General features: G+C 36.6%; 1 protein-coding gene and 1 pseudogene across 1 annotated transcript; both read right to left on the reverse strand.

The window, feature by feature from the left end:
* Window positions 1-265: 265 nt before the first annotated feature.
* Window positions 266-12,571, reverse strand: LOC147283806 (L-type lectin-domain containing receptor kinase IV.1-like). Its single transcript, XM_086243289.1, has 2 exons — window positions 12,548-12,571; window positions 266-2,512 (listed from the first exon to the last, which is right to left on the reverse strand). The coding sequence occupies exons 1-2, from the start codon at window positions 12,569-12,571 to the stop codon at window positions 536-538; spliced, it is 2,001 nt and encodes a 666-aa protein (XP_086099415.1). The 3' UTR covers window positions 266-535.
* LOC147283807 (L-type lectin-domain containing receptor kinase IV.1 pseudogene) lies at window positions 5,727-8,004 on the reverse strand (annotated as a pseudogene).
* Window positions 12,572-14,117: the final 1,546 nt, after the last annotated feature.

A 14,117-nucleotide genomic window follows, 5' to 3' on the forward strand; every position in this document is an offset into this window, starting at 1 on the left:
ATCTATTGATGAGATGATAATCAGATGGATTAGTGGAAGGAGGTCGCCTCCACTCTATGTTTGGACTATGGAGTCCTGATTGGTCTGCTAAACACATGAGTACTCAAAATCATGGTCACGTTTCTATTGGGTCTATGGAAGAAAATCAACTTTTTAGGGGTCTGAAAAAGAAAATCATTCTAGCTCAATCTCTAATTCTTTATCATTTGATTTATTAAACTCTAATCTATAATCATTCAGTAGATAATACATAAAGGTTTGTAGATGAAGATGGAGAGAGAGATGTTTTTACGTAAATAATACATCTCTGTATTAATATACATACGTATTACATACTAAGCAGACATAAATCAGTACACGAGCAGACATTACAGACAAGCTAACAAGCATCCTTACATACAATTAGTTGTTTTGCAGTGTACAGATTTTATATATAAACATTCAAACTTCAAAGGTGAATATAAACATATTCGTTGAGTATGGCTCTGTAAATTCAAGTTTGTGAGAGAATCCCAATTGTTTTGATTTTGAATCATCAGCGACCACCTGAGAGGAGTGAAGACTCTGAAACATATGATGACATTGTAAAGTCATCTAAACCTTCATGGCGTGCAAACTCTAACCCACTGGCAGAGAGCCCAAGCAGTGACAACTCCGGCAGAACAATATCACCCTCCAAATACTGCACAACTTGGCGCATTCTTGGCCTGGCTGTAGGCTCTGAATGTGAGCACAACAGCCCAAGCTTCAACACCAACTTCACCTCCTCATCTACAAACTCTGTGCCCATATTTGGATCTCTTGCCTCAAGAATGTCACTTCTTTTCCAACAAGAAAAAACCCAATCAACCAAAATCACAACCTGATGTGGGCCTTGTCTCTGTATTGGTCTTCTTCCACAGGCAACTTCAAGCAAAAAGGCCCCAAAAGCAAACACATCTGTGTTGGTTGTGGCCTTGCCTGATCTTATGTGCTCAGGTGCTAGATAGCCAATTGTTCCAACTATGTGAGTGGTTTGAGGGTCTATTCCATGGTCATATAGCCTTGCAAGCCCAAAATCTCCTAGCCTTGCATTCAATTCCCCATCTAGCAATACATTGCTGGCCTTCACATCTCTGTGAATCACAACTTGTTCCCATTCTTCATGGAGATAGAACAGCCCTGAAGCCACACCTCTTATGACTCTAAACCTCTGGCTCCAATTGAGAGTGACCACTGGGTTGTCATAAAGGTACTTGTCCAAGCTTCCATTAGGCATGTAGTCATAGACCAAAAGTAGCTCCCCTTTTCTTCTGCAATAGCCCAAGAGTTGTACTAAATTCCGATGACGAAGCCGGCCAATGCTGACAATTTCTGCAACAAATTCCTTCATCCCCTGCCTTGATTCATGTGAGACCCTCTTCACAGCAATCTCAATGTTGGAGGTGGGTAATATGCCTCTATAGACCTTACCAAACCCCCCAGTTCCTAAAAGCTCATTTTCCCTAAACCCTTTTGTAGCAAAGTATAGTTCTTTGTATTTAAACCTTTGAGGCCCATACTCGAGCTCCCAATCCTCAAGCACTTCAGCAAACTTCTTCTTCCATTTTACGGCATAAACTACACCTGAAATTGCTAGCAAAACCAAACTCACAGACATCACAGGCACACCAATGGTCAAAAGTTTAGACCTTTTTTGATCTCCTATCCGAGGCAGCTTGGGAAGTTGCGAGTGTAGAAAGTCTTGAGCCTGGCCATTGATCTCAAAGCTCCAGCCCAAAACATAATGGGATGTGAGGAATGGGCCAGTGGTGGAGGAGAATCCAACATACATGGTTTTGTTGAGGATTGGGGAAAGGTCAAGATTCAAAAACAAAAGTGGAATTTGGGGTTTGGCAAGATTGATTGGAGACAAAGTGACATTGATTTGCTTCTGGGTACCATCATATTCCACCCAAACTTGCATTGGTTGACCACTGATGAGAGTTAAGTTCTGAAACCCTTCATTGTTTTTCGCAAAATATCCTGCTGAGGCAGATTTCTTAGAGACCAAGCCATTAACATCAATCCCAACATGGTTGTCATTGATGTCATTGAACTCGGGGTTGTCGATGATGTCAAGCTCCACAGCAAAAACATGATTAGTGTCATTTCCATTGTTGGCCTCATTGAAGAGGCCAAGGTACTGGCTTTGAAGAGCTCCCGGAAGCCCTCTTGTTTGAGCGATCACGAAAGCCATTCCATCGCCGCCCAGATTTGCGTATTCTGGGAAGATAGCGAAGACAAAAGTGGTGGAGAAGGAGAAAGCAGTGGCATTGGAATATGATGAGTTCTTGAAGGCTACTGGGTTGGGGTAGAAGGCATGGCCCTGTTTCAGTCTAGTGTGGTTTGTAAGTTCCAAAAGACCATTGGGTGTGACTCGTGCTATGCCGTCTAGGCTAAGATTAGCAGAACCAAAACCAATGAAGGTGAAACTCACATCTTCTTCAGCTGCTGATGCTGCTAAGCTTAGTAGTACTAGGAGTATTGCAAGCTTGAAAAACATGGGTGCTCTTGATTCTCAAGCCATGAACTTTCACATATCTTTCATTTTAAGTCTAGCATATTCATCATTGAAGTTGACATTTGAGAAGAAATATTGAGCAAGTCGTCCTCTTGGACTGTCATTGTCACAATAATGAAATAATTCCAATTTGAACGAATTAGTCTAACCACACAAGCATAGTACACCATTTAAAGCTGAATCCAGGCTGGCTTGGTATACCACCAGTGCCGGTCCTGAAGGGGGGGCCACTGAGTGCGACCGCCTAGGGCCCATTTTCAAGGAGAGTCCAAATTTTTTTTTATATTATATATATATGTTAATATATATATTTAAAAATAAATATCTACTGTTAAAAAAAAAAAAAAAGCAAAACTATAAGCCTACTTGTTTACAGAGGCCCAAATGACTAAATCCAATGTCAGTAGAAAGAACTACACGGAGACCCAATGTTAATGATCAATTAATTCAATTAATGTGATTCAGATTTCAAAAAACAAAAGTTTAGAAATTTTAAATTTACGTCCGACCCTTTATCCTTCTCTTTTCTCAAAGAAAGAAGAAGTTTTACAGCGATACAGTCTTTTCGCCTTCCGTCTTAGCAATAATGCTCTTGCTTCATTAAATAATAGATTTGAACAATTGAAAATATATGAATATATTTTTGAGTTCTTATTTAATTTAAAGAAGTTAACTAAATTAGATGACAATGAATTAAAAAACTGTTGTGTTAACTAAATTAGATGGTTGGATTTTATTAAAGCTAATGGAAAGAGTGTGATGTTGCTGCTATTTTTCTTTTGTCAATTTATCATAGCTAATTTGAAATTATTATTGATGATTTTGTTTCTAGAAATGTTAGAAGAAGACCTTTTGTTAATGAAAGTATTATAATACATTGATTCTAAATTGTCAATTGTCAATTGTTTTACAAAAGTTCTTTTTTTTTTTTCTACAACTAAAATTAAGGGCCTAATTTAGGTTTTCGCCCTTAGGCCTTCCAAAAGTCAGGACCGGTCCTGTATAGCACAAAGCTCACTTGAAGAAGGAACCCTCCCAAAACAGTACTTCAAATATAAATATGCTGGAAAAATTTGTTTGACGCAAAAAGACAAAAGAGAAGAAAGTTTCCATATTTGTGTCATTGTGTGTGTGATTTTTTTCTTTTAACGACTTATTCACGATATTTGTGTCATTGTGTATGAAATACGCAGCAAGCGAACAATAGAGAGAATAACGAATTGAAGGCAAAACACAGTAGGTAGAGATATGATGTGCAACGAATACAAGTGCAACTACAGCTGCAGCAAGATTAACAACTTATTTGATTTTTTTTGTGATTTTTCAGAATTTATTTGAATTTATTGTATTTTTGGTAAATTGTTTTAAACTATTGTTAATTTATGTAATTTATTTGAAAATATTAGAAACACTAGGAATCTACTTGAAAGTTGATGAAAGAAAAATTGTGAATTTGAAGTCATAAATAAATACTACTGATTGAGATAAGTCAATAGGATTTTTGAACATTTTTCAGAGCTAAGGAGTATTTTAGTGAATTTTGTGACGTTGTACGTGAGGGTTTATATAGACACATTGGACCAACGAGAAGGGACCATATATGGATGTGTAGCGATGTCAAAAATTTCCACGTGTTGACGAGTGTCACTTAATAGGACGCGATAAAGAAGATGACACGTCTCCCTAGCCAATTCGGGTGCTGCCAGTTGGGGTGCTCTGGTTGGCTTGTTCGCAAATGATGTGCCATGCTGCATGTCCTGATTGGTCAGATTCGTATGGCATGTCACATGTTTTTGTGAAACAGCTCTAAATGGTATATTTTTGTGCTCTCTAACTCGTTTTATTCAGCACAAGTCTGCTAGATCTCCTCGTTGACCGAATTCGCCCAAAAGCTACTGTCCAAAACCTGAGACTTGAAAACCTATATTAGAAGTTTCAAAAGGCGCATTCTACACCCTAAATATTAAACCCGAAATTTATACCCTAAAAAGTCTCTTGTACATTTCTTTTATACCAATATGTCGTTTTATACATTTTATTCCTACTAGTTTGTGGGTTGTTAATTATATTTTAGATGTACCAAATACGTGGATTGATATATTTTGACTATTCCAATACGTGAAGGGAAGGTGGGGGTGGGATGGGGTGGGGCTGAATCTAGTTTTTATTTATTTATTGGGATAATTTCAGTTTAGTATTTCAATTTTTCTCCAATTTTCAATTTAATACCCTTTTTTTGAGAAAAGAGGCCTTAGCCAAATAGATTAATGAACGGTTACATTGCAAGTGAGAGTGGGAAAATGCCACGAAGGACTTTTTTTATTTGTGGACTATCTTGAAATCACCCATATAATTCGTAGGGGTAAATTGGAACCTTATATTTTAGTTGTACCAAATACGTGGATTGATATAGTTTGACTATACCAATATGTGGAGGGAAGAGTAGGGTGAGGTGGGGCTGAATCTAGTTTTTATTTATTTATTGGTATAATTTCAGTTTAGTATCCTAATTTTCTCCAATTTTCAATTTAATACCATATGTTTGAGTTTTTTTTTTTTTATGTTTTTTTTTTTTTTTTTTTTTTTTTGAAAAAGAGGCCTTAGCCAATAGATTAATGAACGGTTACATCGCAAGTGAGAGTGGGAAAATGCCACGAAGGACTATCTGCATTCCACACCACTTGGTCAATACAATCCAAACCGTAACGGGCTAAACTATGAGCCACGTTATTACAAGTACGAGGGACATAAGCAATTGAGAAAGAAGACAAGAGAGCAATCAAATTCCGAATTAAAGGCAGAAAGATTCAATGCATGCTAAAATTGCCACTTGTATCACAAACTAGCCTTTCAGTCATTATATCTCCATGGATCCATTGATAAGATGATAAACAAATGGATTCCGGCCAAGAACACCAATTAGCATTCCAGTCATTTTTTTCTCCCTGGATCTATTGATGAGATGATAATCAGATGGATTAGTGGAAGGAGGTCGCCTCCACTCTATCTTTGGACTATGGAGTCCTGATTGGTCTGCTAAACACATGAGTACTCAAAATCATGGTCACGTTTCTATTGGGTCTATGGAAGAAAATCAATTTTTTAGGGGTCTGAAAAAGAAAATCATTCTCAATCTCTAATTCTTTATCATTTGATTTATTAAACGTGACATACTAAGCAGACATAAATCAGTACACGAGCAGACATTACAGACAAGCTAACAAGCATGCTTACATACAATTAGTTGTTTTGCAGTACGGATTTTATATATAGTTCCCAAAAATAATCAACTACTAGAGGTAAGGTCATTCAAACATCAAAGGTGAATATATACATATTCGTTGAGTATGGCTCTGTAAATTCAAGTTTGTGAGAGAATCCCAATTGTTTTGATTTTGAATCATCAGCGACCACCTGAGAGGAGTGAAGACTCTGGAACATATGATGACATTGTAAAGTCATCTAAACCTTCATGGCGTGCAAACGCTAACCCACTGGCAGAAAGCCCAAGCAGTGACAACTCCGGCAGAACAATATCACCCTCCAAATACTGCACAACTTGGCGCATGCTTGGCCTAGCTGTAGGCTCTGAATGTGAGCACAACAGCCCAAGCTTCAACACCAACTTCACCTCCTCATCTACAAACTCTGTGCCCATATTTGGATCTCTTGCCTCAAGAATGTCACTTCTTTTCCAACAAGAAAAAACCCATTCAACCAAAATCACAACCTGATGTGGGCCTTGTCTCTGTATTGGTCTTCTTCCACAGCAAACTTCAAGCAAAAAAACCCCAAAAGCAAACACATCTGTGTTGGTTGTGGCCTTGCTTGATCTTATGTGCTCAGGTGCTAGATAGCCAAGTGTTCCAACTATGTGAGTGGTTTGAGGGTCTGTTCCGTGGTCATATAGCCTTGCAAGCCCAAAATCTCCTAGCCTTGCATTCAATTCCCCATCTAGCAATACATTGCTGGCCTTCACATCTCTGTGAATCACAACTTGTTCCCATTCTTCATGGAGGTAGAACAGCCCTGAAGCCACACCTCTTATGACTCTAAACCTCTGGCTCCAATTGAGAGTGACCACTGGGTTGTCATAAAGGTACTTGTCCAAGCTTCCATTAGGCATGTAGTCATAGACCAAGAGTAGCTCCCCTTTTCTTCTGCAATAGCCCAAGAGTTGTACTAAATTCCGGTGACGAAGCCGGCCAATGCTGACAATTTCGGCAACAAATTCCTTCATCCCCTGCCTTGATTCATGTGAGACCCTCTTCACAGCAATCTCAATGTTGGAGGTGGGTAATATGCCTCTATAGACCTTACCAAACCCCCCAGTTCCTAAAAGCTCATTTTCCCTAAACCCTTTTGTGGCAAAGTATAGTTCTTTGTATTTAAACCTTTGAGGCCCATACTCGAGCTCCCAATCTTCAAGCACTTCAGCGAACTTCTTCTTCCATTTTACGGCATAAACTACACCTGAAATTGCTAGCAAAACCAAACTCACAGACATCACAGGCACACCAATGGTCAAAAGTTTAGACCTTTTTTTGTCTCCTATCCGAGGCAGCTTGGGAAGTTGCGAGTGTAGAAAGTCTTGAGCCTGGCCATTGATCTCAAAGCTCCAGCCCAAAACATAATGGGATGTGAGGAATGCGCCATTGGCGGAGGAGAATCCAACATACATGGTTTTGTTGAGGATTGGGGAAAGGTCAAGATTCAAAGACAAAAGTGGAATTTGGGGTTTGGCAAGATTGATTGGAGCCAAAGTTACATTGATTTGCTTCTGGGTACCATCATATTCCACCCAAACTTGCACTGGTTGACCACTGATGAGAGTTAAGTTCTGAAACCCTTCACTGTTTTTCCCATAATATCCTGCTGAGGCAGATTTCTTTGAGTCCAAGCCATTAACATCAATCCCAACATGGTTGTCATTGATGTCATTGAACTCGGGGTTCTGGATCGTGTCAAGCTCCACAGCAAAAACATGATTAGTGTCATTTCCATTGTTGGTCTCATTGAAGAGGCCAAGGTACTGGCTTTGAAGAGCTCCCGGAAGCCCTCTTGTTTGAGCGATGACGAAAGCCATTCCATGGCCGCCCAGAGTTGCGTATTCTGAGCTGATAGCGAAGACAAAAGTGGTGGAGAAGGAGAAAGCAGTGGCATTGGAATTTGATGAGTTCTTGAAGGCTACTGGGTTGGGGTAGAAGGCATGGCCCTGTTTCATTGTAGTTTCGTTTGTAAGTTTCAGAAGACCATTGGGTGTGACTCTTGCTATGCCGTCTAGGCTAAGATTAGCAGAACCAAAACCATTGTAGGTGAAACTCACATCTTCAGCTGCTGCTGCTGCTAAGCTTAGTAGTACTAGGAGTATTGCAAGCTTGAAAAACATGGCTGCTCTTGATTCTCAAGCCATGAACTTTCACATATCTTTCATTTTAAGTGTAGCATATTCATCATTGAAGTCGACATTCGAGAAGAAATATTGAGCAAGTCGTTGCCTCTTGTACCGTCATTGTCACAATAATGAAATAATTCCAATTTGCAACCGAGTTACCCAATTTGCACGAAAGTTAAACGTATTATAATTTGAACGAATTAATATAACCACACAAGCATAGTACACCATTTAAAGAGAAGAAAAGTTTCCATATTTGTGTCATTGTGTGTGTGATTTTTTTCTTTTAACGAGTTATTCACCGTTTGATTTTATTTTGCAGCATGGGAGGAGTCCACGTATGAAATACGCAGCAAGCGAACAATACACGTGCAACTATTTATGTATTATTATTATTATTATTATCATTTTTTATTTCTTTACAAATTTGTCAAATGATTGGTGAATTATAGGATTTTTTGAGATTATTAGGATTGAGGCCAACAATAAAAATGAAACTAGTTATTAGTTATTGACTTTTTATATATATTACTTGAGTTTAGCATATAAAAAATTTATAAAGTTGTTAACATTAAGATATGAGGTAGTTGTTTCTTTCTTTTATGAAGAGTAATTTTATTTCTGTCTCGTTTTAATCATGTTGTGTTTGTACCATGCTCGCCACAGCCCATGTTGTCTTCCTCCCCTGTATGCAACAATAAATAATATAAAGGCTTTTTATTACTAATAGCCTATCTACTTTCACTCAAACATCAAACTGGTCCCTAAAATGCATTTTCAATCAATTTCATCCTTCATCTTTGCCAATATCGAACATCAATTTGGTCCCTAGGCACCCTTTGAAAATTCGCCAAAAATAGCTGGGGATACGAAAAAATTCTCCAAAAATTCTTACGGACTCGTCTTAACTTCTATTTGTATATGGGGTCAAATTATCAAATTGATTTTCCAGAAAATCCAGAATTCCCAAACTAATTCCCCAAATTTTCTAGAAAATACTAAACGTCAATTTGATAATTTGACTACATATAAAAATAGTAGTAGTCAAGACGAGTTCATATGAATTTTCGGAGAATTTTTTCATATCATGAGCTATATTTGACGAATTTTCAAAGTGTGTCTAGAAACTAAATTGATGTTCGGTGGCAAAGATGAGAAATAATATTGAGTGAAATTGCATTTTAGGGTCCAAATTGATGTTTTGGTAAAAATTGAGGGACTATTTGTGATAAAAAGCCTAATGTACATGATGTACATGAACCTGGAGCCATCAAAGTCATTTTGATCTTTGAACATCTCTTTACCACGTACACCTTATTAAGTTACCATAAATAAAGGATGATGGCCGAGAAGTAACCCCAAAACGTTCCATGTCCACCAAAATACTCCTGATTAAGGTCTACATTTTTGTCTTCAAGTTATCATTAAGTCTACTGTATAATTTGTCTCATAAAATAATTCATTTAATGTGATTAGTATTAAAAAGAATCCCGATAGTTCACCTAATAGTCCACACATAGGTGGGTGATCACCTTTTTTAATTAAAGAGATGGTCTATGATAAAAGTGTCAAACGGGTTAGACTAACACGAACATGGTACGGGCACAACACGATTAAAACAAAAGCGACATGAATAAAAAATAGGCCGAGCTTGCACAAGCACAAAACGGACCTCACTACACAAGTAAATAGCCCGAACTAGGCCGAAGTTTATGGCCCCTCATATAAAGCTTAAGACAGACCAAGCATGAGACAAGCACAAAATAGGTCTGAATTAAGCACAACTCGTTTAACATTGTTTAATAGTTCCTGAACCCAAACCAACTTATGGGGGAAGAGGAGTCCAACTAACCGATTATTGCTATTTCACAGGCTTTTGTCCATGGCTTAAATTACATATGCTGAATAATTATGGGAGAGACTAAAATATGGGTAAAGGCCAATTCACCCACCTTATTTACTCCTTCAGCAAACGCTTTGCTACTAGAAGTTTCGCACAATCCCCCAGTTGTGGTCAACATGTGTCCCATCCCCCACACGCTGACATCAATCGCAGAAAAGTAACCTGATTCCTATTTGATCAATAGTGCTGAAAGTGATTCTTATATTTGTTGTATCTGTAGTGGTGCTGAGAGTAATATTATTGTACCAAATTAAATTAGACCTAATCTTGATTAATTGATCATTAATTTTTAATTTATAAGGTAATTATTTATAAAAATTATACCAATGTCATTATTTTAATAAAATCTTTAAAAAGAGTCTAATTTTACATATACAGAAATTACAAATTTGGTCCACTTATTTTATACCTAGTTCAATTTTGGTTCACGATATTTTGTAAGTACAATTTTGGTCCGCTTTTTTTATACCTAGTTCAATTTTGATCCACGATTTTTTTAAGTTATGATTTTAAATCCTTTTGATTGTGAATTTCTGCAATTATAATTGTAGTATAAGTTATATTTCATCATTTCTTAGTCATAGGAACCAATTTGGAGTATTAGAATCAAGGAGAATTGAAGTTGGTGAAGTTTGAAAAATCTAAAGTTTCAAATTGAAGTTTGGTAAAGTTTTGGGTACCATACTTTGGGGCCAATTATAGAATTCTAATTTGAATGATCTTTATATGGTTATAAAAAAGAGATGCACAGCTTTAAAACAAGTATATGTTTGCTGAATTTGACTGAGATTAGATAGGGTAAAAGGCGAGACAAATTTGAGAAAACAAATCTGGACCTTTATTGAACAAGTGGAACAATTAGTGGACCAAAACATAACTTAAAAAAGATCGTGTACCAAAATTAAACTTGGTATAAAATAAGTGGACCAAATCTATAATTTTCTCTTACATATATTCACAATAAATTATCTTGATCTAATGTACCATTTAATAAAGATTAATGCACCAAAATTTCACACACAACACACAAATTTATTTCATTTCAAAGGTTAATGAAGTAAATGAGGTATTTATAGAAAAAAATGTGAAAATAGCCGTTGGATTCAATGTCATAATTTTTAGAATTTTTTTTTTTCAAAGTTTTCTGGATTTTTTCAATTTTTTTTTCCGGTAGTTTAATTAATCTAAACAAATAATTAATGAAATGATGAATTTTGATTGGCCAAAAAACAGAAAGGACGAATTCTGATTGGCCAAACACATGGGCCCTGCGTCAACAACAGCCATCTGACACCATTTGTCTCTCCTCTCTCTTCACATGGGCCGGCCAGCAATGGATAGAAATCAGAATTAGTGATGTTCATATATGGACATCACTAATTGGTATCAGGCCAAAGAGAATCACTCTCTCCGGCCCACTGTGAGTATTGATTTTTATTTTTTAATCCAATAAATTGGAATCCGAGTCAAAATCAAGGCCTCACTATGGATGGCCTTAGGACTAGTTTGGGATTGTTTTGTGGTGAGAAAAAGCTGTATCTGTTGTGTGGTGAGAAAAAGTTGTTGCGAGGAAAAGTAGCTGAGTGTTTGGTAAACTGTGTTTTTAAAGTATTGTGAGTGTTAAAAGTAGCATTAAAGTGTTTGGTAAAATTTGATGTAGAAATGTTGTGGCTATGTATAATGACCAAAATGGACATGATGTTGTGACTATGTAAATTTTTTTTCTTGTGAACTCTTCCTTTCCTCTCCTATGCTGCGCACCCACCCCCTTTTTTGTTTCTTTTTCTTTTTCCTTCCTTTCAGATTTTCATTCTTGTTGTTTAGGTATGTTGTATTGTTTGGAGTACTTTTTGAATTTAGTAAATATTATTCATGTTTTCCTTTCCATTTGTATGAATTACAGTATTATGTAGTTGCAGTAGTGGTATACATGCTTAATAGCTTACTTTAATTCACTTTTAGTTGTTTTTGTTTTTTATGGATTCATTTGCTCTGTGTTTGTTTAGGTTATAGAAATGGTTATGTAGTTGCAGTTGTCTTATACATGCTTAATAAGTTTTTTTAATTCACTTGTAGTTGCTTTTGTTGTTCAGAAATTGATTCATATTTTCTCTTTTTCCTAGGTTATAGGAATTGAAGGGTTGAAGTTTGGTCGATGCTCGTATGGTGAAGATGATGTATGTTTGGCTAGCTTGCTGTTGCCTTTATATTGGATCCAAGTTCCCATATAGGATTCCAAATTCCCGTATAGGATCTTGTCTCAATAAACTTCCTATATAGTAAAGGCAAAGTTACATGTGGGCCTGAGGTGGCCTGGCCTCTCCAACCCACATGTAGCTTTATGCATTTTTTAGAAACATTTAAAAAATATTTTTAGTATTGTTTAAAAATTTTGAAAAATGTTTGTATAATGGTCCCCTAATAAATACATTTGAATTCTTGGCCCCTCGAGAAAAATACTTTCTAGCTCCGCCCTTACTATATATGATTGGCATAAGAGATTCTCGTATAGATTCTCATCCGGACCAAGTGTGGATTATCTGAGTGTGAATACGAGAATCCCTGTAATTGGAGTAATAAATGGCTTTTTGCAGGCCCATATGTTGCTTTTCACGTGGGCAACAATTTTTCTTTTAAAATGCAACAAGGGCCACTCGACTACTCATTTGGGTGATTGATTGGTCTTTGTTGCATTTAGAACAATAACCGCTATTACTTTGCCTGAAGGCATGATGCGCAAGAAGCCAACATTTTTCCATTGCCCACGTGAAGAGCAGCGGATGGGCCCCACAAATATTCAAATGGTATTTTAAGTACCATTCCATTTTCGATACCATATTTAGTATAGAGGTGACAATTCGTGTTCATTGGTCGTGTTTGTGTCGTTTCATTTTGTGTTCGTGTTTAGTGTGTCATGTCAAAAAATGGTCAATGCTAACCCGCTAACTTCATATCGGGCTCATGTTGTATTTTCATGTCGTGGCAAAATTGCCACCTTTAATTTAGTACAACTTTTTGTATTGTACCAAATTTGCTACCTCAATTTTCTCCTAGTTGGTATTGAAAATAGATTCTCCAAATTGGATATGCTCAGATAATTGTTTTTGGTACTAAATAGAGTTTAGTTATTTGTTCTTATGTTTGGAAACATAATAGTTAATGAGCGTGTTTCAGAAAAATTACCATCTTCTGCTTGGAATGTTCAATCCAGAGGGTTGGCTGGAGATCACATATCCTAAATTATTTATTTGAATGGTATTATTAATTTTTTTTATATGCTTAATTGAGATTTTTTACTTTTGAATTGCAGAGGTTTTTTTTTTTTTTTTACTTTTCCTGAATTCAGTTACTATAAACAAGGAGCAAAATTTCGGTTTCGAGGAAATTTTTGATGGAAATTTTGACGAAAATTTTTGTGGGAATTTCGATAAAAATTTCAATTTCGAGAAAATTAGACAAAAACGACGGAAATTTTGAATGAAACTTGATCATATGTTTATTTAATATATTATCTACTACATTAATAAAAAATATTGAAGAAACCAAATTATATAATAGGTTTCATGTGATATAAGATGAATATAATGTGCGCTGAAGGCAAATATTGTTAAATGAAATTAGTATAATGAATAAATGAAATTAGTATATTCTATATTATCTATGCACTCAACTTTATATACTCTGTATTATTTATGATATGATATAAAATATTAGGGTTTAGGCCTTTTAGGGTATTTTTAATTATTTTTTATATAAAAATGTATTAGGGTTTAAAAACAACTAAATGAAACTCCAACAGAGCCAAACTAAACCTCAAACGAAACCCCAAACCCTTTTTTTTCTTTCCAATTGCCCAAAGGCTTCAAACCCCAATCAACCCTAAATTTTTTTTTTTTCCTTCATTTTCTTTCCTTTTTTTTTTTCTTTCCTTCCTTTTCTTTTTTCTTCTTTCCTTCCTTTCCTCCTTGCCTGTCACTTTTTCCTCCTTGCAGTGACTTTTCTTCTTCTTCCCTCATTTCTCTCTCCCAGACCTGCGCGCAGTCTTCTATCTTCCCTCTCCCTCCACGATTTCTTCCTTCCTCCTTTCTCCTCTTCTTCCTCTCCCTCCCCGATCTTCTTTCCTTCCCCAATCTCTTCTCTTTCCTCCCTTCCCAATCACCCTCTGATCTGCCGCCTCTGACGACCGTTGGCGACGAGGCCAGCTCGCCTTTCCTCCCCTCTCTCACTCTGGTCTCTGCTGCTGGGAGTGTTAGACTGTTAGTGAAGATTGGGCTTTG

The sequence above is a fragment of the Dryas octopetala genome, chromosome 5 (genome assembly GCF_963921425.1).
Source record: "Dryas octopetala chromosome 5, drDryOcto1.1, whole genome shotgun sequence".
NCBI lineage: Eukaryota > Viridiplantae > Streptophyta > Magnoliopsida > Rosales > Rosaceae > Dryas > Dryas octopetala.

Excerpts from the sequence above, each read along its gene's own strand:
- LOC147283806 (XM_086243289.1), bottom strand. The coding sequence starts at position 12,571 with ATGCCTTCAGGCAAAGTAATAGCG. Across the intron at positions 2,513-12,547 it reads CTTCAGGCAAAGTAATAGCG|CTTGCAATACTCCTAGTACT; the intron begins GTTATTGTTCTA and ends ATGTTTTTCAAG.